Raw genomic sequence first — 23,938 nt, 5'->3', positions numbered from 1 at the left:
TACTAATATATTTAATTATTAATTAGTAAAAATCATAAAAATTTGATACTAGGAAAGTATAACGCGAGGTGAATCTAACAAAATTAACTTAATTATATCAAAGCTTGTCAAAATAATATTTGTGAATTGTTTAGAAGTGGAAGTCTTACAGGTAAAAAGTAATGGACAAAATATCATATTGGCTATTGATAACATTTCAAATTGTAGTTAATAACCACTTATAACTTTAATGTTTTGAATCAATAAGTTATATAAGGTCGTAACACAAAAACACTTTATTAAAAAAAATCAACATGACTACAATATTTTCTCTTATGCATACTCATTTAAGATGTTAGTAAAAGAGAATGTGTACGTGTATAGTGTCATTTTCGGGTTGGGTTATTTCGGGTCAGCTAATATTCGGGTTGGGTATGGGTCGGGTCGGGTTGGGTCGATTCGAGTTTCGGATCAACTTCAGGTCAGGTATCGGGTCAAGTTCGGGTCGGGTCAATTTTGGGTCAAGTATGTTCGGGTCATATTTAGCTCAGGTCAAAATCTGGTCGGGTCATGTTCGGGTTGTTTCATTTGTGAATCAAGCTCAAATGAATAATTTTATACGGAGTATATATTTTGTTATTGTTATAATAAAAACTATCAATTCAGTTTATGAGCTTAGCTACGGTTGAAGATGAACAATTTGAGTTACTTTTGGTACAAGACATTTTAAGTTCAATTATAAGGTAATTTTAGTTCAAGATATTTCGAGTATCAGGTTTGTTCGGGTCAATTTTGGGTATCGGGTCTGTTCGGGTCAAACACTTTGGGTCTATTTCGGGTCGGGTCAGTTCGGGTGTTGGGTCAGGATTAGGTCAACTTCATTTTCGGGTCGGGTATGGGTATGGGTCGGGTCGGGTCAATTTTGGGTTTCGGGTCATTTTCGGGTCAATGTTTTTGAGTCAGTTTCGGGTCATGGGCCCACTTGCTAGTTTCGGGTCAATGTTTTCTATCATTCGGGTTTAGGGTCAATGTTTTCTATCATTCAGGTTCGGTCATTAGGTCTGGGTTAGAATTGTTCAATTCCATTTATTTTAATCGCTCCATTTGAACTTTTTCCTTATTTAGACATGTTACTTCTTTTGTATGTGTTTTATATGTAAAACATTAAAAAAATATAATTGTATAAGATTTTATTTTTATACTTTTCCTCATCTTGAATTCCCTATTTATCCTAGGATTATTTGGTTTTTAAGTTTTTACCTCTCTTATGTTACTTTTTTACATTTAATTGCAGGTCGACAATTTTTTTGTTTTAATACTGGGAATAATATCAATAAATCCGGTAATCAAACCTCTGGTGGCATCAACTTCCACTTCATGGAGGTAACCTAAGTCTTAACTTAATCTCTTTACTAATTGTCTTTAGTGTTTATTGCACTTTATCCTTTTGTCTACATGCTTATATTTGTTGGATTTTGTAGTATTCCATTGGTTTCTTTAGGTTGTCCTACTTGAAATCTATAAACTACGGAAGTAGTATTTATCACATGTTATTTTAAACCACTAAAAATCATGTAGGGTACAAAGCAGTGTATTAATCTTTTTGTTTTTTTTTTTTTTTATTTTAAGTGCCTTAATTAGAGTTTTGCACTACACAAAACAGCCCAACCTAACAATGTGGCCTTGTTTTACACCATGACAACAAAGCAAAATGTTATTTTAAAAAACGAAATAGAGTAGAAATAAGTTCAAATTAGAAATCGAATTTTCAAGAATGGAGCACGATGTTACCACGGGAAATTTTGAGGGCTACCATTTTTTTTAAGCTAAGGGCTCGTGATGGTGTCTAGATTAGGCGCACGCACATTGACAATAAACAAGGCAACACACACAAACACAATAGATCACTTTTACTAATCGTGGCTCATAATAAAAGCTTATAATAGGAATTCTCTCTTTAGAGCCGCTAAAATTTTCTTTGTAGCAAATGAATGCAAAGATCTATATTTAGGCACAACATACTAGTACAGCCAGTCAGTTATTAGGTGTTATTATGTAATTGCTTGCTACACCCACTATTACAATAACTGCCCACTACTTCATATCCTTTATTGAATCTGGCCTTGTTCACGTACATAGGGGGTAATCCACTTTAAACTTCCCTTGTTTCTGTAGAGCCCTATTAACTGCATGTCTCCTATAATTTGGAACCACGCATCAGTAGTGCGCAATAAGGCATCGAATTGCCCACAAACCAGCATAACCGTCCACTAATATAGTGTTCCTACATTTTACAAACCATAACTATTTGTGAACGTTGTACTATGTTTCCAAGATAACTATGCACGTCGTAGGGTAACTACCCACTAACATGGTGCTCCTTTTTTCTAGGAGCCGTATCGTCAGTGGCATGGTCGTGAAATTACCATCATTGACCCTTGGTCAATTCAATTGTCAGTCAATCCATTAACATTATGGTCCTATTTTCATCCCTAGGACGAGTATTCCTCACCATCTTTGCTTGGGTCCTACATGGATCTTGTTTGCATGTAGCAACCATAGAGCTTTTCAAACCTTGCTCTAACCCTTCGCAAGGCGAGGCTTAAGACCTTTGTTTTGCATAGATATAGCCTTTTGGTTTGGATGCTCTAGTAAATCCAATCTCTACTCCTACGAGGTTCCCATGGCTCTAAAAGAAAAATCTTTGTAGAAATTCGATTTGCATGGGATCTCACGTCCATGCGCTCATTCTAATGAGACTTACGTTGCCCACCTTGCTTGATTATCCCAAAGATGTAGCCTAACACAAAATATCAACCACTTGTGTCATTGGGCTATTCACCATGGGGTTCCTTACCTTGCTATAGCACAAGTTCCATCGATGTCATCCGGCTAGTAATTCATGAGAATTGGGTGTAACTCCTAGCCTATGATGCAAACTCCATAGGGTTCTCCTATTTTAATTGGAATTCTCAAGATCATAACAAGATTTGCAAGGGACTTTGCCTTAAGGTCTTAGTGCCTGCATCCTGATCCGATACATTTAAGTGGTATTGTAGTCCAAAGGGGTGTGGCACCTCAATCTACTAATTGGCCCTGTGCCCACATTCAGCTAGTATCATAATAGGTATCCGAACTTAAAACTATAAAACAAACTAAGGTATTAAATAAATGTTGAAATTTTCATCAATAGAAAGTACATTACTAATTTACATCAAGTAAAAATAGTAAAATAACTTCTCGACCTAACAAAATTAGAATAACATAACTACGCAATAGAAAGTAAAGCAATTCTTTAAAAAGGATGGAAAATAATAGTCGCACAACGATTGAAGGTAGAAAAGGTCCCAACCGAGGCTTGATGCATAAACGCTCGGGATTAGTGGGGTTGTATTCCGGTGAGGGGATAAACATGTTCCCTTCGTTATCATTCTAGTAATATCCCTTCTAGCTCACCGAGTCCTCGGAGGTTGTTCCTGCATTGACAACATCCTCCTATTCTGAGTTAGAAAGCACTATTAGTTCCACAAACTTTGCCGCATCTAAATTATGATGGCACTGCAACCCCCTCTTTGTTCCCCTTCTCCGGAACTGGATCTGCGTTATCTAGGACCGAGGCATCCATTATCCAACCACCCACCCACACCTAAACTAGGTTAGGCCTCTTTAGGTTTCTTGTAAGCAAAAGGTGCCTCTTTGGGCTTGGTACTTTGGTAGGCGGGGGAATGTAGGATAAAATTCTTGCTGACAAAGTTATGCTTGAGGCATATAATCTATCATTAGTAGAGGGATTGGTGCAACCAAAATTAAGTAAAGAGTTAGTGCTTTGTAAAGCACGAATCGTGCGAGGGTTTGCTTCGTAAATTTTTAACGAGCACGTAAATCTTATTTTAGTAAGGGAGGTTTGTCACAACCAATTTAGTCAAAAGTTGCACGAGCGTTGATCACCCGCATAGCGGCATAGGCATGCAATGCTTTCGAGATTCTGCGAGACTGCATCGTCCGCATGACTGTGCGGAGCCTCGAGTCAAAGAGACCAATCAAAGTGGAATCTAGAGGGATCACACTTGTGTGTAAGGCGTTGTAAGTCATTTGGAATTACTCTGTATGTTTAGATGTTTAGATTTGGTGCAAACAAGTTGTTAGCCAACTAGGCCTTGGCCTTGTGGCTAATTTGTGTGCGCGCTCTTAAAGAACCTCAGAGTGTTTGATTAGTCAAAGTACCATAACAAGCTATAATATTGATTAAGGGGACTTAATGGGACTCTAGTAGATTATAGATGGCCTAAGGGTGGAGATTGGGTTCAAAGGATGGCCTGAGAGCCTATTATTGTGTTGTTGTGAGTTGGGTGTTCACTAGAAATTCTTAGCTAGTTCAAAATAAAGCTTTTTAGGGGGCCAGTGACCGACTAAGGGTGACTCTATGGCTTTGAGCACATGAAGGACGGTTAACGTGAACATTTGACCGATTAAGGGTGACTCTATGGCTTTGAGCACATGAAGGACGGTTAAGGTGAATATTTGCTAGGACTAGATAAGAAGAATTGTCTAAGCCAATTAGCTGTAGCCGACTGTACTTCACTCCGTTTCGCTTCCTTAAATTTTTCAAGCAACTAAACAAGAGTTTTACCTGAATGCAAACACTAAGTAAACTACCTTCCCTAGATTACTACTACATAGCAAGGCTTTGGAACAGTTCTGTGTGAGCTTTAGAAGTCTTAGGAAAGTTTAGCAAAGATGTCCTAGCAAAATCGTTAAGACAAACTACGATAGAATGGATTGGATTTTACAGTTTTTTTCTATACTACCTCGATGTGGCATGAGAGTAAATAAGGTTCAGTAATCAATTTTCTTTTTATAACAGCTAAGATCACTTATTTTGCATGGCTTAGGGTGTGTTCTATTTACCTGATTTTCACTTATCTGAACTTATTTTAACTTATTATAGACCTTATTAAAACTTATTTTAGTTGTAATTTGTACTTGAGTAACCCTTATCAGAATTTATTAAACCTAAACTGAATTTATCTGAAACAATAAGTGAAAATAAGGTAAACAGAAAAACTCTTAATCAGTGTTGTCTTTGCTCCCCACATTGGTGGGGACTATGGATACCCGTGGCTATAAGATGGGTTCCTTAGAAGGACTGTGGGGTGGGATGGTGTGCTATGACTACTTTAGTGGGATCATGGAGTGGTAAATCCCTTGTTGTTACTTATCATATGGTGCTTGAGGTTGCCTTGATGTTTGGAGGGCTGAGTAGTGAACGACGGGCGGTACTCTTCTTTAATTGTCAAAACGGTTATGATGACGTGGCATTGGTATGGTACTTAAAAGATAGGATCATGATGTTAGTGGGCTGACTGACGATTGAGTTGACCAAGGGTGGTGCTAGAAAATAGGGGCACTATGTTAGGTGGTAGTTAACTTTTTATCTTGGAAGGATTGTGCCATGTCTACCAGCAGTTATGCCACTAACTAGGTTTTTCCTAATATGTAGGAACACTATATTTGTGGGGAGTTATATTGGTGATTGGGCAGTTGGATGCTTTATTGCGCACCACTGATGCATGGCTCTTAAAGTATAGGAGACATGACATTAGTGGAGCGTTGCGGTTGAGCAGCAATTAACCTGATGGGATGCTATCATCCCCTATGTATGCGAACTAGTGAATTAGGCCAGATTCATTCTAGATTTCTAGGGAAATAAAATAGTTTGAACAGGTGAATAGGGCAATTATTGTAATAGTGGGTGTATTGGGCGTAAGTATGTTGTGCCTAGCTATAAACAGAGAATTTTGGAGATCTCTAGAGTGAGATTTTAGAGAGAGAACGCCTATTGTAAGCTTATATTGTGAGCCACGATTAATAATAGTGATTCATACTTATGAACTTGCTGTCTACCGTGTTTGTGAGTGTTGCCCTGTTTTCTTTGAGTGCGTATGGCTGGTCTAGAAATTGCTTGGACACCATCACAGGCCCTTAGCCAACAAAAAAAAAGTTGGCCTCGGAATTTTGCTGTCACAATTTGCTTATTTGGAAAGTTAGTAAAAGTACTTGCCTACATTTACCTAGTTATTCTGTTACACATTGCTAATAGGCTGACAACACATTGTGAAACTTGTTGAGAACTTTTTTTTTTTTCAAGAGACTGGAATTTCTCCCCTTATAGTCTTGTACCTAACAATTGGTTTTTTTCAGGTTTACAATTTTCATTATGGCTGCCAGAATCTAAAACATAGGCTGGATAAAGCCAAATTTGAATTTACTGATATTGAAGCTGTAAGACAGATTCCAGAAGCAGAGAACACTGTTCTACTGAAAATAACAGGTAATGATTACATGTAGAGTTACATATTAATCCCAACTTCATATATTTATCGGTTTGATCATGATTGGATGAATGGTTATTAATTTGTGTGCAGATGTTCAAGGGATATCCATTGCTTCATTTTTTATTTCTAAAACATTAGATAATTTATCCTGCAAGTGTAGATAAATTTGATAATTTTGGAATTGCAATGATTATTATGGATTTGAAAGAAGTTATAATATGCTAACACCATATCTTTGAACAGACCCAGATAATGATGGACAGGCCTAATGATTGGTTGCTTAGTTCACTTACAGTAGCTTTACCCTAGTCGACGACTTGGCATCTCTGAACATAGTTATTTATGGCCTTATGGGGCAATGGACACTTTGTTATGCCTCCCTGGCTCCCTGCTGTTCCAGGTAACAAATGCACTAATTTGAATTGAAATCTTTAGAAGACAATTTACGAATATATATGCACTAGCTTGATATCAACTATTTTAGTGACATAAAGTCCTGTTTTTATTGTTTGATGGAGCTCAATTATCATTAGTAACCATTTTTGGTTCTCTCTTCTTTCATTTTCGAAAGTTCAACTATCCTGCTTTAATCTTCGAAATTTCAAGTATCTTGCTTTATGTAACTACTTTGCATTTTTGCAGGCATGTCTGGTGGCAAACAAATTTTCAGTTTTAGTACTGGGAATAATCACAATGAATCTGGTATACTAAAGTCTGGGAGCATCGACTTCTGCTTCAAGCAGGTAATATTAATCCCTATTTATCTCTTTCCTTGCCTGATTCTTTTCTTTGTGTATATTGGCTGTCAATCTGTCATTGCATTTCTCAATCCATCTAACGTTTTAGAACTAATCTAAACAAAAACTTCTTAAAACGAATTGAGAAGAATTTAATGTGCTGGTAAACTTGTAGTGAAGTATTTTCTCATTTTTGTCCCATAATATATTTGTAATGAGCTGATGTAGATATAGTCATTTCTCATTGTTGTTGTGTGAATATTATACTGATGTTGTATATTATGTGAGATGTAATTGGAACATGATCTCAACTCTAATCGACCGGCCTCATACTGCCGTTCTTTTAACATGCATGCACTCATTGTTCACCCTCCAGTAGAAAGTCCCTTTATTGAAGCCCAAGTATTATTTTATTACACAACCAATCTGTAATATGAGTAACGAATTTAGGTAATATATGAACAGTTGTGGTTGAGATCAAATGCTCAGTTTCAATTTCTAACAATGGTTTTATTCAGGTTTATAACACTTACTACAGCTACCAAAATTCAAAAGAAACGCTTAGTGAAGCCAAATTTGATATTAGAACTGAGGAATGGATTCCTAAAGAAAAGAACGTTATGCTGGAGGAAATGGCAGGTAATGTTGCTATACAAATGAGTACCAACTTCATATACTGAATCCCTTGTTTTTGTTAAGATTACAATGATATTGTTATTGAATTGTCTGCAGTATTTCCACTATATATTATGATATTGTTATTGAATTGTCTGCAGTATTTATTTCCTAATATGATATTGTTATTGAACTGTCTGCAGTATTTCACTACATATACTATTGTCCCCTCCCCCCCCCCCCCCCCCCTCCCCCCGGTTTTCTCTAAGAGTTCTTTTATAAATTGAAAAGCATATATGCATAAATGTATGTATGAAATAATTACGCAAGGTCAAAGCAGCACAGGGATAAGAATCTCTGTTAAAAAATGCTGAGGTAAAATGTCATGCAGATCTGCTGACACCATCTTTTTGAACTGACCAAGTTCACCAAGGAGTGGCCTGATGGTTAATTGCAGATAAATCAGCACTGTGAGGCAATACATAGTTTTATAGAGGGATTTGAGTAAGTACCAGTTTTTTCATTTCTTTACCATTACATATGACACCTTTTTTAATATTGTTGGGGTAAATTAACTCTCCATGAAGATTTGTGAGGATCAGGTCCCTGTATTTGTGCAGACTAGATATCATGAGTAATTGAGTATTGTGCATCCTACATATGTGTTATTGATTTATTTGCTCCGTCTGTTTTCCACAGATTTAATTTGGAGGCCTTTCTGTATAGATTTTACCTACAACATGTTCCACAACTTTCTCTGATAACAGCTGCAATCCCATTCATGGATGTAAATTCTCTTACGGAGATGTTAGTATACTAGTTTGAACAGAGGGGGGTATCCACTTTCAAAGAATTTTAGGGTGATTTCAAGGGTGACTGTCCTGACTACGGGTGGTGACAAGGATCTGGCTAGAGATTTTGCTGATTTCAGACTCCAGATTTGCTATTTTATGAATGAGAATTTGGTGGATATAGCCAAAAATAGGATCTATTGTGCTGATTTGAACCAAAATCTCAGGTACTCGTAGATCAATGAACCTGTATATTGAAACTGCTTAAACTATCCTATAACCAATGTTTTAATCATTAGGATGGAGTTTAAAATTGAGAGAGTACCACTCTTGGTTCTCCTCTTTAATTTCATATTTTCTGTATACCTAATTTGCATTATTGCAGGTATGTCTGGTGGCCAGCAATTTTTCAGTTTTAATACCGGAAACAATTACAATGTATCTGGTACACAAATTTGTGGGGGTATCAATTTTCGTTTCAAGCAGGTATCATTTCTACTTATATTTTTATTGTGTTGTTCTTATTTACCAACACTAGTTAGTTTAGCCCATTTGAAGAACTAACTGATTAGAGGAACAATTTAAAGTGGGTAATTACAATAATATGTATGATTATATCAAAACAAGAAATAAAACATTAGGTTGTTATAGGAAAAAAGTAAAAGAATTAATTTAAATTACATGAGTTCATGCAACAGCATTCTTGAAACATTTACACAATGAACGTTATCAATTCTTCTTAGCATACAATCACAAAGTCTAGATATGGCTGCCTAGATTATTTGTATTTGCTTAGTCTATTAATAATAGGTATTAAAATTCCAAATTAGTATGGATCAGTATAGGTAACGAAGAAATTCTCATACTCAAAGATCCCTTGACATTATCTCAAAAGTTTCTGAAATTGAACCTGCCTAGGATTTTGCATTAACCTTGAAAGTGCCGAGGATTTTGCATTAACCTTGAAAGTAAACTTGCTGAGAACATCAAAACCATTCTAGTTGCTTTCAGATAGAGTAAAATAATCCCTGTTATACTTCTATAAATCTTTCTTATCTTATCTGCCTTCTTTGACGAATCATTCCTGCATAAATTTTATTAAACTGGATTGGTTTTGTAATAGGATTGCAATTATCTATCTTGAAATCCTTCAATAATCCCTTACTCATTTTCTGTAACAAATAAAAATACCCTGTGTATTTTGATTAACGATAACCTTCATTCCAAGGAAGTATCTCATTAGTCGAAGTTTCTATCATCTTAAAATGTTGCATAAATTTTTTTCTTTCACAGATAAATTGAATTTTCTTTCTGTATGCGACAAATAAGAGAATTTCTTTGTACCACCTTATTTGGAGTTTTTCTCCCTTAAATTCCAACACAAACATGTTACCAAAATTGCATTGAGGTTTTCCTTTCCATCTACAATCTTTCCCTAGATGGTCTTTTGCAAATTCTGACTGTTTTGAAGAAGCAAATTTATTATTTCTCTTCCCCTCTTATTTTTTTTGTTCTAGTCTATACTGTTGACATGGAATACCTTCTCGAATCAAATTTCATCAGTTCATAATGTAGGTGCAAACATACTAGTTGAACAACAATTAAATTAACTTATAAAATAAGACATTAATCATTTTTTTTTTTTTTGTTACATGTGAAACTACTTTCTCGAAAAACAAGTAATGCAACGATCCTAAGTGCATTACAATAACTCAATAAGTATCTTAATTTTACTCTTGTTTCCCAGCTGCCAAAAAAAAAAAAAAAAAAAAAAAAATTAAAAAAAAAATAATAAAATAAAATTCAATAAGTATCTTACAGGACTTCTGCAACATTAGAATAGCAATGTTATACCGTTTTTATTGTTCTTTTCTAAAACTATCCAATTTTCAATGCCAGTATTTGCCATGATTTCAAATCATCATGTATGTACTTTGATTTCGGCGTTTGCCTCTTTCCCATCATATAGGGTAACTGAAAGGATTAACGAATGTGCTAGCTAGTTTATGATTAACGCAATTAACAAAAACGAAGAATGGAGAAAACAAGTAATATAAACAATACAAAAAGAATTTACCGTGGGAACTCGAGAATCGGGAGAAAAACCCACCAATCCACTATAGAGTAATACTTAGATAAAGAACAATTTAGTTTACAAGCTTTCAAACATCATGAAAGCTCCCACACCAAACTCACCACCCCCCCCCCCAAACACTCAAACCCTAAGTGTTTGGATTTACATATGAGGCTCTCTTTCTACATCTTTCCGTTTATCATTTCCTCTCTCTTACAATGACTAAACATGGGTATATATAGTGCAAGGAATAGAAAGCTATATTACGCTCAAGATTAAAACATGTAGCAAAGGGGCAAAACGGGCCGCAAAACAGAGCACAACAGGTTTGATCGAACTTCCCAGCAGTTCGGTTAAACTCCGTTTGCAGTAGCCTTCAAATGTTTGAGTTCGAGCGAACCTACCTTAGGTTCGGCCGAACCTTTCATAGGTTTGGTCGAACTCCCGCAATGCGCAGACAACTCTTCGTAAAACGGCCATAACTTCCTCGATTCTTAACCAAATCGAGCTTATGATTAGTCGTTGGAAAGCTATTGAGACGAGCTATTACCTCCAACTTGAATCATCTCAATATCATTTCTAGATATTGAGATATGCTCATTTGAAGTCAGCTCCTGCATTTCATTGTTGCTTTGCACCAAGCAAACAATCCATAGCTTAACTCCAAAGCAATGCACTCCTATGCCTTCTTGAACCGTTATTTGGCTGACTCTTCTCCTTCGCCCAGTGAGGCGAGCCTCGAGGAGCCTTTTTGCTATCCCTTTTTCTTGGGCGAGCTTCCGGGCATCACTTGGACTCTTCAACTTGGGGTGTTAGCTTGGCCTAAGTTCGAACTTCTTCCTTGAATCTTTATAATTCCGGTCCAATGCCTCGGTTCTTCTTCCTCGTCGAGCCCTTAATCACTGGGTTTGATTACTCTAACACGGTCCTGGGTTGCGGAAAGTGGTCATATGAATGTGCTCCATATCCAATGCTCGTAGTGGCTAAAATAATCCCAGACAATGCCTCCAAATTTGCAATTTCATATAAAACAATACCAAAGCTACGAAAGCACTAGAAAGCGCATATTAGTAATAAAAATAGCTCTGTAGTGCCAAAAATACTCCTAAATATAACCAAGGGACGAGGGTAAATCACTATATAAAATAAACATATCACCAAGTACGCACCACTTCCTCTACACCAAGGAAGCAAAATCCGGAGTCCACACCAACTCCAAAACACTACCCTCTACACACCAAGAAAGCAATTCAAACATCGAGATTTCATCAACCAACCCCGACAATACACCCATTTCCTCTACACTAAGGAAATTACACCTCTCAACTAAAGGAGAAAACATCAAAGTCTACACCAGCTTTGATAAACATCACGTTATCCAAGGGAATTTCCTAGTTCTCCGAGCTCTCCAACCGAACTCCACACGAACTCACCCTCCATAACAAACACAAGCCTTTGGGCCTTTTTCTTTTGTTGATGAAACACTCCTACCATGCTCCCACCTCAACAAGCACCCATATTTTCCTTTCACACATGCTAAACCCACATTTGCATTTACCCCTCACAACTATCATGTGAGCTTTCATAATACACCTTCACTTGGCACGTCTTTTCCGGTCTTTTTCTATCATTGAAACACCAAACACCACGGCTTCTCTTCAATGACAATTCAACCAACAATGCCACCAAATTATCGCAATGCGCAGATAGCTCTTCGTAAAATGGTCATAACTTCCTCGATTCTTGACCAAATCGAGCTTATGACCATTCATTGGAAAGATCTTGAGAGGAGCTATCAGCTCCAACTTGAATCATATCAATATCATTTCTAGATCTTGAGATATGCTCATTTGAAGTCAGCCCTGCATTTCATTGGTGCTTTGCACCAAGCAAACAATCCATAGCTTGATACCAAAGCTATGCACCCCTATGCCTTCTTGAACCGTTCTCCACACTTCTCAAACCCAACAGTAACTTGATAAGTATAATGGTATTGGCAATCATTTTGAACCTAATTAACATGTCTTTATTCCCTGTCATGTGGCTGCTACAACCACCAAATTATTTTGTGATCAATTCTAGTAAGGAATACTTATTCATCATAGTAATTAGCTTCATGTGTGTATCCTTTCCATTTAAATTGCAAACAATACTTTTGGGTGTAAAACATATTGTGGCATACCTTACATTTATGTTAACGATCTGATGAAAGGTTTGCCTAGGTTACGAACCTGTATGCTAAGATAAATGGAAAACTATTATACATATGTAATGCTTTTAGGCTTCAGACTAAAGCTTTTCTTTTGATGCATACGATTTTCCATTGATGTTCACGGGAGTTTTATGTTCTCCATGCTTTTATTATTCTTTATTCAAAATTGGCTGCTAACATCTTTACTTAAACATTGGAATAAGAAAACTTATTGAGGAATTTCTGTCTTTAAGAGAAAATAAGACCATATTACAAGAGTCCCTATATTAATCACTGACATATCTTGTATAAATTTGTGCAGGGTGGGTGTGCTTTGGATATTTTTTATTTTTATTTGAAAAATGTTACACTGAATGGGATCGTTGGTAGCTTGATGAACTAAAACTTAGGTGCCGGCGAGTCTACTCCTACAAGAGCCTTCAATTCGACATCCTCGACTCACAACCTAAATCTGGACACTCACAAATTCGGACCCATTTGACTATATTGGATTTTTTACCTTCGGTTTTTTACCAACATTGTATTGGCTCAACGGTAAGAAAGGAATATTCTAACCTGAAGTTGGAGCTCAATCCCCACTAAGGATACTTTGAAATGGAGATCCTCCTTATCCTCTCCCCTCCCCTCAAAGTATCTAGCTTGTTAACATGGGTTGGCTTGAACTGTGAGGGGTTTTGGATTGGTATAATAACTATTATTTTTAACTAGCCAAAAGAAAAAGAAAAAAAAAAAAGTATACAAGTGCTATTAACCATGCTCTTACTTGCCTATTCTAGTTAAATAATTTTACTCTTGTTTTAGTTTGTGATACAGACTGAGCCTATGTAAAAAGGATATTAAAAGGGCTTGTCCCAAAAAAAAAAAAGGAAATTATAAGGGGGTAAGAAGTTATACTAGTGACTTTTGTGCTTCTACTACCTCCGTTAACAGTTATTTGGAACGATTTGACATAAAGTAGAGAGGAAAAATGTCCCATCGTTGCAAATAACTGTTAACGGAGGTAATATATTAATTTTTCTAGCTTACTACTAGTGATCTTATGAAAATCTTGACTTCAATATATATGCTTTCAAGTGTGTTAACTGTTGACAAATTTGTTCTCGATAGAAAATCAAGAGTTCCGAATTGCTAACGTTTGTTAAAAGTATAAACAAGGTGTAAGTTTACTAGTGAATGTAGTGATTAACCTTAAGAATTATTATTATTACTAATGCTTGAATTTTGAATTTCTTGCAGGTTAACAATGTGTTTGTCACATGTACTTGTTTGAATGACAAGAAGGTTAAAGCCAAGGTTGAGCATAAAGACATCGACAAATGACCCTACTAGGTCAATTTGGACAGATTTATAGAGTAGTTACAGCCTTCTATAGCTCTATGTATACACCCTGTATATTGGTCTTTTTCTAGATCTATGAAAATTTAATTTCAATGGCAATATGTGTACAAATTAGAAATACATTTGTGTATAGTATTAGTTATCACATTAGTACTATATACCTAGCCCATAAAACCCAAACCATTTATGTAGTATATATATAAATTTAAGTTCAAAGTTGTAACTTTAAACCATTTAGGAAAGGCCAAAATGTAAAGTTGTAGCTTGTACAAACAATGTAAATTATATGATATTCAAATACAACAAGTTTAGACATGCAAGTGCTATTTTATCGGTAGGTAAATTCTTCTTTAAACAGTGCATTTTCCTCCATCATTAATTTAGATAACTAGATTAGGTATTCTATAGAGAAATAAAAAAAAAAAAAAAATCTGATTATACACACAAACACAAATGGCACGTTTGGTATGAACAATGGAAATGGAGGCAAACAAATAAGGAGGAGGAAAGGAATAATTTAACACTTATCTTTTCATTTGTTTAGTTTAATCATTGAAAGGAATCACTTAAACCTGTCTTCCTTTATGTTTGTTAGAGGAGAGTAAAGGTAATTATTACCTTAGGTTTTAAAGAGGTAACAAATATGTGGAAATCATTACCTATGACCCCCAACAACTCTTTGTAGCAAGAAACAAAAGCTACAGAGATTTTATCTGGATCGAGTATTACACCAAGTACCATTAGTGCTCTGAATGGCAATCACATATTTTCTAAACTTTCTCATCTTTAGAGACCTGTGAAAATAAGTTGAGTTCTCATCTCCTATCTGTAACCATTTTATCTTAGCCTTTTGACTCAAGTAAGAAAAATAGCTATCCTTAACCTTTTGGAACTCTCTTAATATTCTTAACTCAGAATCTCTCAAAGCACCATCCTGACAGCCACCTTGCTGAACTTGTTTTTGCACCTCCTCAAGATCTTTATTCAACTGACAATATTTCATTTCAATGTTAGCATAATCAGTTCTGTGCATGCCCTTCAGAGCTTTCTTCAACATCCACCATGCATATCAGTTCCCCAAACATTCCTAACAACCTGGTTAAAATCAACATGATTAGCCCACATATTAAGAAACTTGAAAAAACCTTTCCCAGACTTGACTTCCCTATCTAGATGAATCATAACAGGACTATGGTCAAACCAGGACTCGGGAAGATAATGAACAAAAGACTCAAGTAAACTCAGAATCTAATCTTCATTTACCAAAGTCCTGTCTACCTTAGAAAAACCTCTGCTTCACCCATGTTGCTTATTATTCCATGTGTACCTACACCCAGTCTGAGTCATATTAGCAACCCCACAATCCAGAATACACTTCCTGAAAGGCTCAAACTCATAAGAATTAATAGGCCTTCCAACTCTATCATCATAGTTCAAAGGACAGTTGAAATCACTTGTAATCAACCATGGACCCTGCATACCATCCCAATATCAGCCAAACCTGTTCAGAGACCTTCCCTTCCTATAGTATCATTCACCCCAAACACAAAGGTGAAATGAAAATAAACTTTCAGAGCCAGATTCCTTACTTTCAAGTGAAATAAACTGCCCCTCCACCTTTAACACCTGTACTTGAAAAATATCAGGCAACCAGGCAACCAAAATCCTCCCTCCATCAACAATAGAGAAATTCAAAATCAAACACCATCCCTAAAACAGATTATTCTAAACCATAGGAAAGTTATCTCTCCTTATTTTAGTCTCAACCAAACCGCACAAACCCACTTCTTTGTTATCGAAGGAAATTCTTAATCTCCTTCTGCTTTGAGAGGCCATTGAGACCCCTTACATTCCAGCAGAGCACTTTATCCATATAACCCATTTTCTTGCCCCATACCCAGGGCCCCATCATCCACTCCCTCACCAAATTCCAGATCTTGATCAGCACCCAGAGCCACATTACCCAATACCTCACCAAACTCTACATCTTTAGCATGCTGCAATTTCTCAAAGGAGTTGCTAACAATCACCTCAACTCTAGCAGATCCATTGCCTTTATTAAAAGTCTTCCTTCCCTTAATTCTTGCAATTTCCCACCCATCCTCAGTAACTCTTCTATTTCCCTTAGTAATAGCACCCTGCCCGTTCTGAACAGACTTAGATTGAATCAATTTAGGTCCCCCACTCCTTCCTAATCTTCTTACATCCCCCATCTTCATGTCCAATTTGCTTGCAAAGAGAGCACTTAACCGGTTTCCACTTAAAAACTACTTTATGATGAAACATCACACCCTCTCATCCATAAAAGCTATCTCATCCACAAATTCACCATCAATTGCAACCTCCACAAGAAATCTAGCAAACTAAACTCTCTCCTTCAATTGAGTTGCAGAATCAGGTTTGATTGGGGCACCAATCAAGGACACTATCTTCTCCAAACAATTCTTACCCAGTATTTTAATGGAAAATTAGGCAATTGAATCCATACTGGAACCCTAGTAAACTCTGCATCACTAAGTCCATACCATCCTCCCATTGTTTTAGAAAAACAGGGCGATTATCAAACAACACATTAGCAACATTTAGAGCTTTATCCTTAGATTCAACATTCAAAAATTTTATAAGAAACAATCCTTTCTTAAGAGCAATTACCTTATCCAATTTCTATTCCCCCCACATGCGTTTGCAAAAAACCTTAAATGATCTGAAAAAAGGATTAGCCCCAATTATATAAGCAACAATTCCAAACTTCCAATATGAAATTTCATCAGAAACATCCTCAATTGACAATCGCAATAAAGGTTTATCAAGAACCCTAATCGAATTCGAAGAACGTACCTCAAAATCTAGACCCCTATTTTCATCGATCTCTGTTTATGGGTTTACCGCAACAACTTCCTTCGATTTCATCACAGTCAGCCATTCCGATAGCTTCGACTTAGTTCTAGAGCCATGAATGAGCTCCTGGATCGACTGCTCTGGAGTAAGAATCAAATTATCCAAGTTTTCCAAAATCCCAAAATTTGGAGGAAGAATACCCACAAGCCCCAAATTCGATTTTTCCTTCAGCATGAAGTTATCATAACTAGCTTCCTTCAAACCATCCTCAATCTGTGTTCTAAAATTGCCTCCCTCCCCTCTACTCGGCTCCTTCCTAGCTTTCTTCTTCGCCATGGCAAAAAAAAGAAATTTCTAGAGAGAGAAAATCTCAGTTAGAGAGAGAAAGTCTCACTATATTGGATTGGTTTTATATATATTTCATGTTCATTGATCATTATCTTTCATATGGTCATTTTCAACCTAATATATGTTTATTTATACATTAATAGATGTTCATTTTCATACTCAATTACTTCGATCATGTCAATTGTTATACTCTTCCATGTTCATTATTTTTAATGATAATTTATTCATTTCAACACTAATTCTTGTTTAATGCCAATAATTAATATGTTATGTCTATTAGGTTAAAAAAAATGAAAGAAATCGTAAATATAGTTAGACCACTAAAAGCAAGAAAAAAAAGGAAGACGACAAAAGGAAGGAAACTAAGAAGGCATGCATGGAGTCGCCAAGTAACATGAAGTCATCAACCTATAACATGCCCTTTTATTTAAAATTGGATCATGAAGTTTATTGTCTATGCTATGTAGTATACAATTGTATTGTAAAATTTAATATCCAATATTTCAATATTTGATGATATACAACTTCACTTCAATTTTATTGAGAAAAAAACATACCTTTTCTTTTTCCTTGAGTACTATTATAAATCACATCTTTCAAAAACTGACATCTGACTAGTAAATATGTTCATATTAGGTAAGCAAAATGTTCATAAACAAAAAACTAAATGTTTATAATAGTAGATGTTATTTGTTAAATATTATTGTAAATTATAACCAAAAAGGGTTTTTTTTTTTTTTCCAAACTATATTAGAATGAACATGTTTATTATCATATCATTACTAGTTCTTTTTCTTCTCAGCACTATATCATATCTTTAACTATATGTTTAATACTATATCATTGTTCATTAACAATAACATAAAAGATACGCCTTACTATAGCATTTCCTTTAACCCTTTTTTTATTAAAAAATATTATCATAATTTTTTTTAACAAAGAAAATTATCATAAATAAAAAAACCCGAAGGTCGTATCAAATCATAGGGAAAAAGATGTCCCAAAACCCAATTCGTCTACTAAAAAATATGTTCATTTAAACAGTTCACAATTTTCATAATAAAACTACTTCATGTTTAATTATAAAAGGTAGATAGTTCAAATTCTATATCTACTTGTTTAAATTCATTTGATACACTATTGTACAGGTTCATTTATAAACTTTGTAATGTTCAAATTATAACAAAATTCTTATTCCATATTATATAATCGTTTAATAAAGGAAATTTTGTTAATTATTACCTCAAAAATATAGGCTTTGTGAATTACTACCCCTAAAAAAAAAAGTTGTTAATTACTACCCCTAAAACTGATTATTTCAAGTGATTGCTACCCTTTTCCCTAATCAGGGGATTTAAGCTCTTAAGAGATATCATTATCCGACTAATTTGTAATTAGTTACTTTTAAACCTTAATTAACTAATTAAACCCTAGAACCACCTCCACACCACCATTGCACCACCACCGCCCACCCTCCAACCACAAGCGAACCTACCTCCTCCAACTCCCCACCATGACAACACCCCTTTCTCGGTCCCCACCCTAAAACCACCATCCGCCCACCCTTAAACCACCTCCCTTTCACGAAACCCCCCCTCCCCACCCACGGCGGCCTTGACCCCCTTCCCCTCGCCGGAAAACCTTGCTCGGCCTTCCCCAATCTGCCTCCACCCCCTTTCCCCATTAATCACCACCCTTAGGGTTTTAATTTTAGGACTTTAGGGTTTTAATTTTGGGACTTTAGGGTGGTGATTAAGGGGGGAAGGGGGTGGAGGAGGCTTAGGGAGGGCCCAGTAGGGTTCACCGCGAGGGGGAGGGGGTTAGGGCTGCTGGCGGGTGGGGAAGGGGGATTTTTCGAGGGTGGGAGGGATGGTTGGGGGTTTAAAGGTGGTGCAATTGGTGGTTTAGAGGTGGGGTGGATGTCGGGGTGGGGGTAGGCTGCTTATCAGCTCGCCGACAAGGGGATGATGGGGTAAGGGGCTGCCAGAGGTGGTGCAGTGGTGGTTTAGAGGTGGTGTTAGGGTTTATTTGTTAGGATTTACAGCGATTTCAATCAAGAAAATCACTTAAAACAATGTGTGGGAACAAATTCTAAAATATATGATTACAATATAATTGTAAATATCAAATATAAAACAATGTATTACAATCAAGTATTAGAATTGTCAATGAAATTACTGAAAAATTACAAAGACTACACTAGTGTGAAGAATCAAACTTGCCTTTCCTCCAAGCCGATAACACCAAGCATGAACATGAGAATATCGATGACCACGTAAGTCTCAAACCTTGATACACTGTTAAAGGCGTGTATACACTTTCCTAAAGAGGTTTATTTCCCCCACAAGGTGCTTGGGTTAAATTGGAAATCCTATTTGAGATACAATTGACAGTCAATTTCGTTCTTAGCACTAGAAATGAAATACAATGAACAATTCACAAAGATGGCTAAGTTTCAAGAATTTTTCTCACAAAAGTTTGCAAGAAATTTGAGAGAAAATGTAGTGAAAAGTTGGGAAGAATTCTGAGATATGAAAACTCTATCTTCTTTTGATAAATACGAAAGCTATTAAAAGCCGAGAAAATAACCGCAAAAAACTGTAGAAAAGGGAAGCAGCGCGGGCGCGACACAAATAGGCTCGGGCGTGCCACCAGGCTGCGCGGGTGCGCCTCCCCAATTCTTCCAAAGTTTTGCATTTTCCAGAGAGTTGACAGGATTTTGACGCGGGCCGCGCCAAACTTTGTGCGAGCGCGCTAAACATTGGCGCGGGCGCTCCACTCTGACTCTCTAAATCATCCGAAATAAATCAAATGATCAGAATTCTCTCATACACTCTAAATCATCTAACAATCCCCCCCATTTAGAGTGTATACCTTTTAAAACATACTCCACTTCTATTCACTTAGCCACATTTCATGCATCAATGTTAATGTCCCTTCGGATTGAATTAACACCTAGTACAACACACATAACGATGATCATATCCCATGATTTCCATATGGATTGAATCACACGGATATATTCAACCATTCGAAGGTGAAGTACACACAAGAAAAATCGAATTAATCATCACTTGAAACTTGTAAACAGCCATGTGTCCGTATCTTTCATAAGTTCATCAAAATCTATATGTCCATCTAGACTTCTTAAAGCGGCTAAACTTCGAATTTATATAGGTAGGTTCTCATATCCGTAATAGTGCCCTTGTGACAAAACACCTTCATCTAGAGCTTCTCAAATCTAAATCTTTGAGAACTTTAAATAAACGCTACCTTGTTCATCACAAGTATCATAGCAATATGGGTTATCAAACATTGCTAACAAACAACAAAAAATGCAATTCAACCATATTAAATCTAAGACTTGATGTTTCTTCAAGCGTTAGATTGGGTTTCACAAATTCGTGTTTTTGGACATAAACCCATTCCATTCATAGCAAATATGATGGAATGCTTTGACATTGCCTTTGTAAATCAATCTGCCAAATTCAACTTTGTTGGAACATAGTCAAGACTTATGACCCCATCATTGATAAGTTCTTTCACTAGGCTATGCCTTAATGAAATATGCCGAGACTTACCATTGTACACTTGACTATAAGCCTTTATCAACGCCGAATTTGAATCACAATGGATTGCCACCGGTGGCATTGGCTTAGGCAATAAAGGCAACTCTATCATGAGATTCCTCAACCACTCAGCTTCTTTACTAGCTGAAGCAAGAGCTATAAACTCCGCTGCCATAGTGGAATCCGAAATGAAAGTTTGTTTCTTGGAAGACCATGAAATGGCACCTCCCCCAAACATGAATACCCAACCACTAACAGAAGAGTCATCCTCTTTGTAAGTGATCCAACTAGCATCAGAATATCCTTCTAAAACTGAAGGAAATCCGCTATAAATCAGACCATTGTCTAACGTACCCTTAAGGTACCTCAAGACCCTCCGAATCGCAAACCAATGTTGTACACCCGGGTTACTAGTAAATCTACTAAGTTTCCTTACAGCCAAGGCAATGTCTGGTCTTGTACTAGTCATGGTATACATCAAGGATCCAATTATCCTTGAATATTCCAATTGGGAAACCGTTTTCCCCGAATTCTTAACCAATTTAACATTAGGTTCCATGGGGGTGATCACGGGACACTTATCAAACATATTAAACCGTTTGATCATCTTCTCAATATAATGAGATTAACTTAAGATAAGTCTTCCATTGTCCCTAATAATCTTGATGCCCAAAATGACATCCGCCTCCCCCAAATCCTTCATTTGAAAAGATGAGGATAAGAATTCCTTGGTCAATTCTACTTGTTGTAGACTTGTACCAAAGATAAGCATATCATCAACATATAGACAAATGATGACACCATGACCTTTGTCATCAAATTTGCTATAAATACCTTTATTAGCTTGATTCACTTTGAATCCAAACGAAAAAATCATATCATCAAATTTTCGATGCCACTGTTTTGGTGCTTGTTTAAGTCCATACAATGACTTAACCAAATTACACACCTTATCTTCCCGTCCTTCCAAAACAAACCCTTCGGGTTTCTTCATATACACTTCTTGCTATAGATCTTCATAAAGGAATGTCGTTTTGACATCCATTTGATGAATCACTAGATTATATACCAAAGCCATTGCAATCAATAACCTTATGGAGGTAATTCTTGCAACCGGTGCTTAGGTATCGAAATAATCAACACCATGCTTTTGCTTAAAGCCTTGGATAACCAATCTAGCTTTAAATTTCACTATGGAGCCATCTAGCCTCCTTTTCCTAGTGAAAATCCACTAGAAACCAAGAGGTTTGCAACCGGGAGGTAAATCCTCTAAGACCCAGGTATTATTTCCCATGATGGAATCCATCTCATCATTTATAGCTTCCTTTCCAAAATGCACTATCTTGAGAAGACATGGCCTTGCTATAACTCTTTGGGTCGCTATCCACATTAAAACAATATGGAGTAGTAGAACTAAGGACATCCCTAGAACCTTCAACTAAATAAATTATAAAGTCATCAAGAGGGTTCCGAGGTTTTCTTTGTCTCTTACTTCTTCTAACATGAGGAGTCTCATCCTCATTATTAGGAGAACATTCATGAGATTCAAGTTGATCATCAAAATCAAAAATCTCCTTTCCTTTGGCACTAACCTGTAGATCCTTAGGTCTACTCATTGATGAAAAATGGTTTTCATAAAAAATTGCATCTCTTGACTCAATAACTGAATGAATCGATATATAGTCATTTTGTTCTATTACATAGAACCTATAGGTTTTGCTGTGCTCAGCATAACCTATAAAAATGTAATCCAAGCCCCTTTCACCGAGCTTTCTTTTCTTGTTGCCAGACACTCTTACGATTACCCTACAACCCCAAACCTTGAGATACTTCAAGTCTGGCTTTCTTTTGTACCAAATTTCATAAGGAGTAGATTGTTTTCCCTTAGTGGGAACCCGGTTAAGAATGTGACAAGCTGTCAACATTGCTTCACCCCAGAACCCTTCACTCAAACCAGAGTAAGATAACATGGAATTAACCATTTCTTCAAGAGTTCTGTTTTTCCTTTCAGCTACACCATTTGATTGTGGTGCATAACCCGCTGTAGTCTCATGAATTATACTCAAATATTGGAAATAAGCTGGATCATAATATTCCCCTCCCTTATCAGTTCTTATTCTCTTAATTAATGATTCTACTTGCAGTTCTACTTCCCTTTTATAAATATCAAACTTTGTTAAAACTTCATCTTTGGAATGCAAAAGATACACATAACAGAATCTAGAATAATCATCAATAAAAGTAAACATGTATCTTTTGTTCCCCAAAGAAGGAGTACTATGAAAATCACACAAGTTACTATGGATCAGTTCTAAAATATTAGAACTTCTCTCAACTCTCTTAAAAGGAGTTCTAGTGATCTTGTTCAACATGCAAGTAGAAAATTTATTAGGAGAAATATCACAAGAAGGTATCAATTCTTGTTTTGACATGAAAATCATTTATTTTAATTCACATGTCCTAACCTTGAATGCCATAAATCAAACATATTCAATTCAACTTGATTAACATTGTCAACAACATTCAAACACATATTGTCTAATACACCACTCTCTTTCAAAGAGAGTTTAAACAAACCATTATCCAAACAACGACCAACAAATGTTACACCCCTAGTACTAATGCATCTATTAGCTTCAAATACAAGCTTATAGACAAGACTATTCAGGGTAGGCTCAGATACAAGATTCCTACTAATTTCCGAAACATACAAAACATTACTAAGAATAATTTTAGTCCCCGAACTAAACACAAGCTCAACTTGACCTCTTCCAAGAACCTTGATGGTAGAGTTGTTCCCCATGAAGAGGTCTTCTCCATCAACAACCTTTTGAAAGGTTTTGAACCAATGTTTACTCTTGCACACGTGCCTTGAAGCCCCCGAATTAATCCACCATGAGTCATCACCCTGCACCATAAAAATGTTAGGATCCGTTGCAATTAAGTCCAAACCGGAATTAAATTCAACCTAATGAATTGGATTACCTTTGGTGGGTGGGTCCTTGCTTTCGGTAGCACGACCCTCCTTGGCTTTCTCCATTCTTTTCTTGGAAGAATAACAGTCCTTCTTGCGGTGTCCAACTTTACCGCATTCCTAACAAG

At 36.3% G+C, this 23,938-nt stretch overlaps 1 protein-coding gene across 2 annotated transcripts; it reads left to right on the top strand.

Annotated features, from left to right (window-relative positions):
• The first annotated feature begins 394 nt into the window (after positions 1–394).
• Positions 395–14,401, top strand: LOC110739514. 2 transcript variants are annotated; one of them, XR_002514840.1, is made up of 8 exons: positions 395–1,362; positions 6,181–6,310; positions 6,558–6,714; positions 6,957–7,057; positions 7,570–7,690; positions 8,366–8,684; positions 8,843–8,943; positions 13,045–14,401. XR_002514840.1 is itself a non-coding variant. In XM_021919960.1 (5 exons), the coding sequence occupies exons 3-5, from the start codon at positions 6,657–6,659 to the stop codon at positions 7,729–7,731; spliced, it is 321 nt and encodes a 106-aa protein (XP_021775652.1). In that variant the 5' UTR covers positions 395–1,362; positions 6,181–6,310; positions 6,558–6,656; the 3' UTR covers positions 7,732–7,909. The 2 variants fall into 2 exon arrangements, 1 of the variants encoding a protein (XP_021775652.1); XM_021919960.1 differs by lacking the exons at positions 8,366–8,684; positions 8,843–8,943; positions 13,045–14,401 and having other exon boundaries at positions 7,570–7,909.
• Positions 14,402–23,938: the final 9,537 nt, after the last annotated feature.

This window comes from Chenopodium quinoa, unplaced genomic scaffold (assembly GCF_001683475.1).
Source record: "Chenopodium quinoa cultivar QQ74 unplaced genomic scaffold, ASM168347v1, whole genome shotgun sequence".
NCBI lineage: Eukaryota > Viridiplantae > Streptophyta > Magnoliopsida > Caryophyllales > Amaranthaceae > Chenopodium > Chenopodium quinoa.
The sequence above is the reverse complement of the archived record's forward strand: the minus strand, read 5'-3'. Positions and strand labels throughout refer to the sequence as shown.

Coding starts and splice junctions, on each gene's coding strand:
- LOC110739514 (XM_021919960.1), top strand. CDS start 6,657: ATGGCCTTATGGGGCAATGGACACTTTGTTATGCCTCCCTGGCTCCCT. Junction 6,715..6,956: donor CTGGCTCCCTGCTGTTCCAG/GTAACAAATGCA, acceptor GCATTTTTGCAG/GCATGTCTGGTGGCAAACAA. Junction 7,058..7,569: donor TCGACTTCTGCTTCAAGCAG/GTAATATTAATC, acceptor GGTTTTATTCAG/GTTTATAACACTTACTACAG.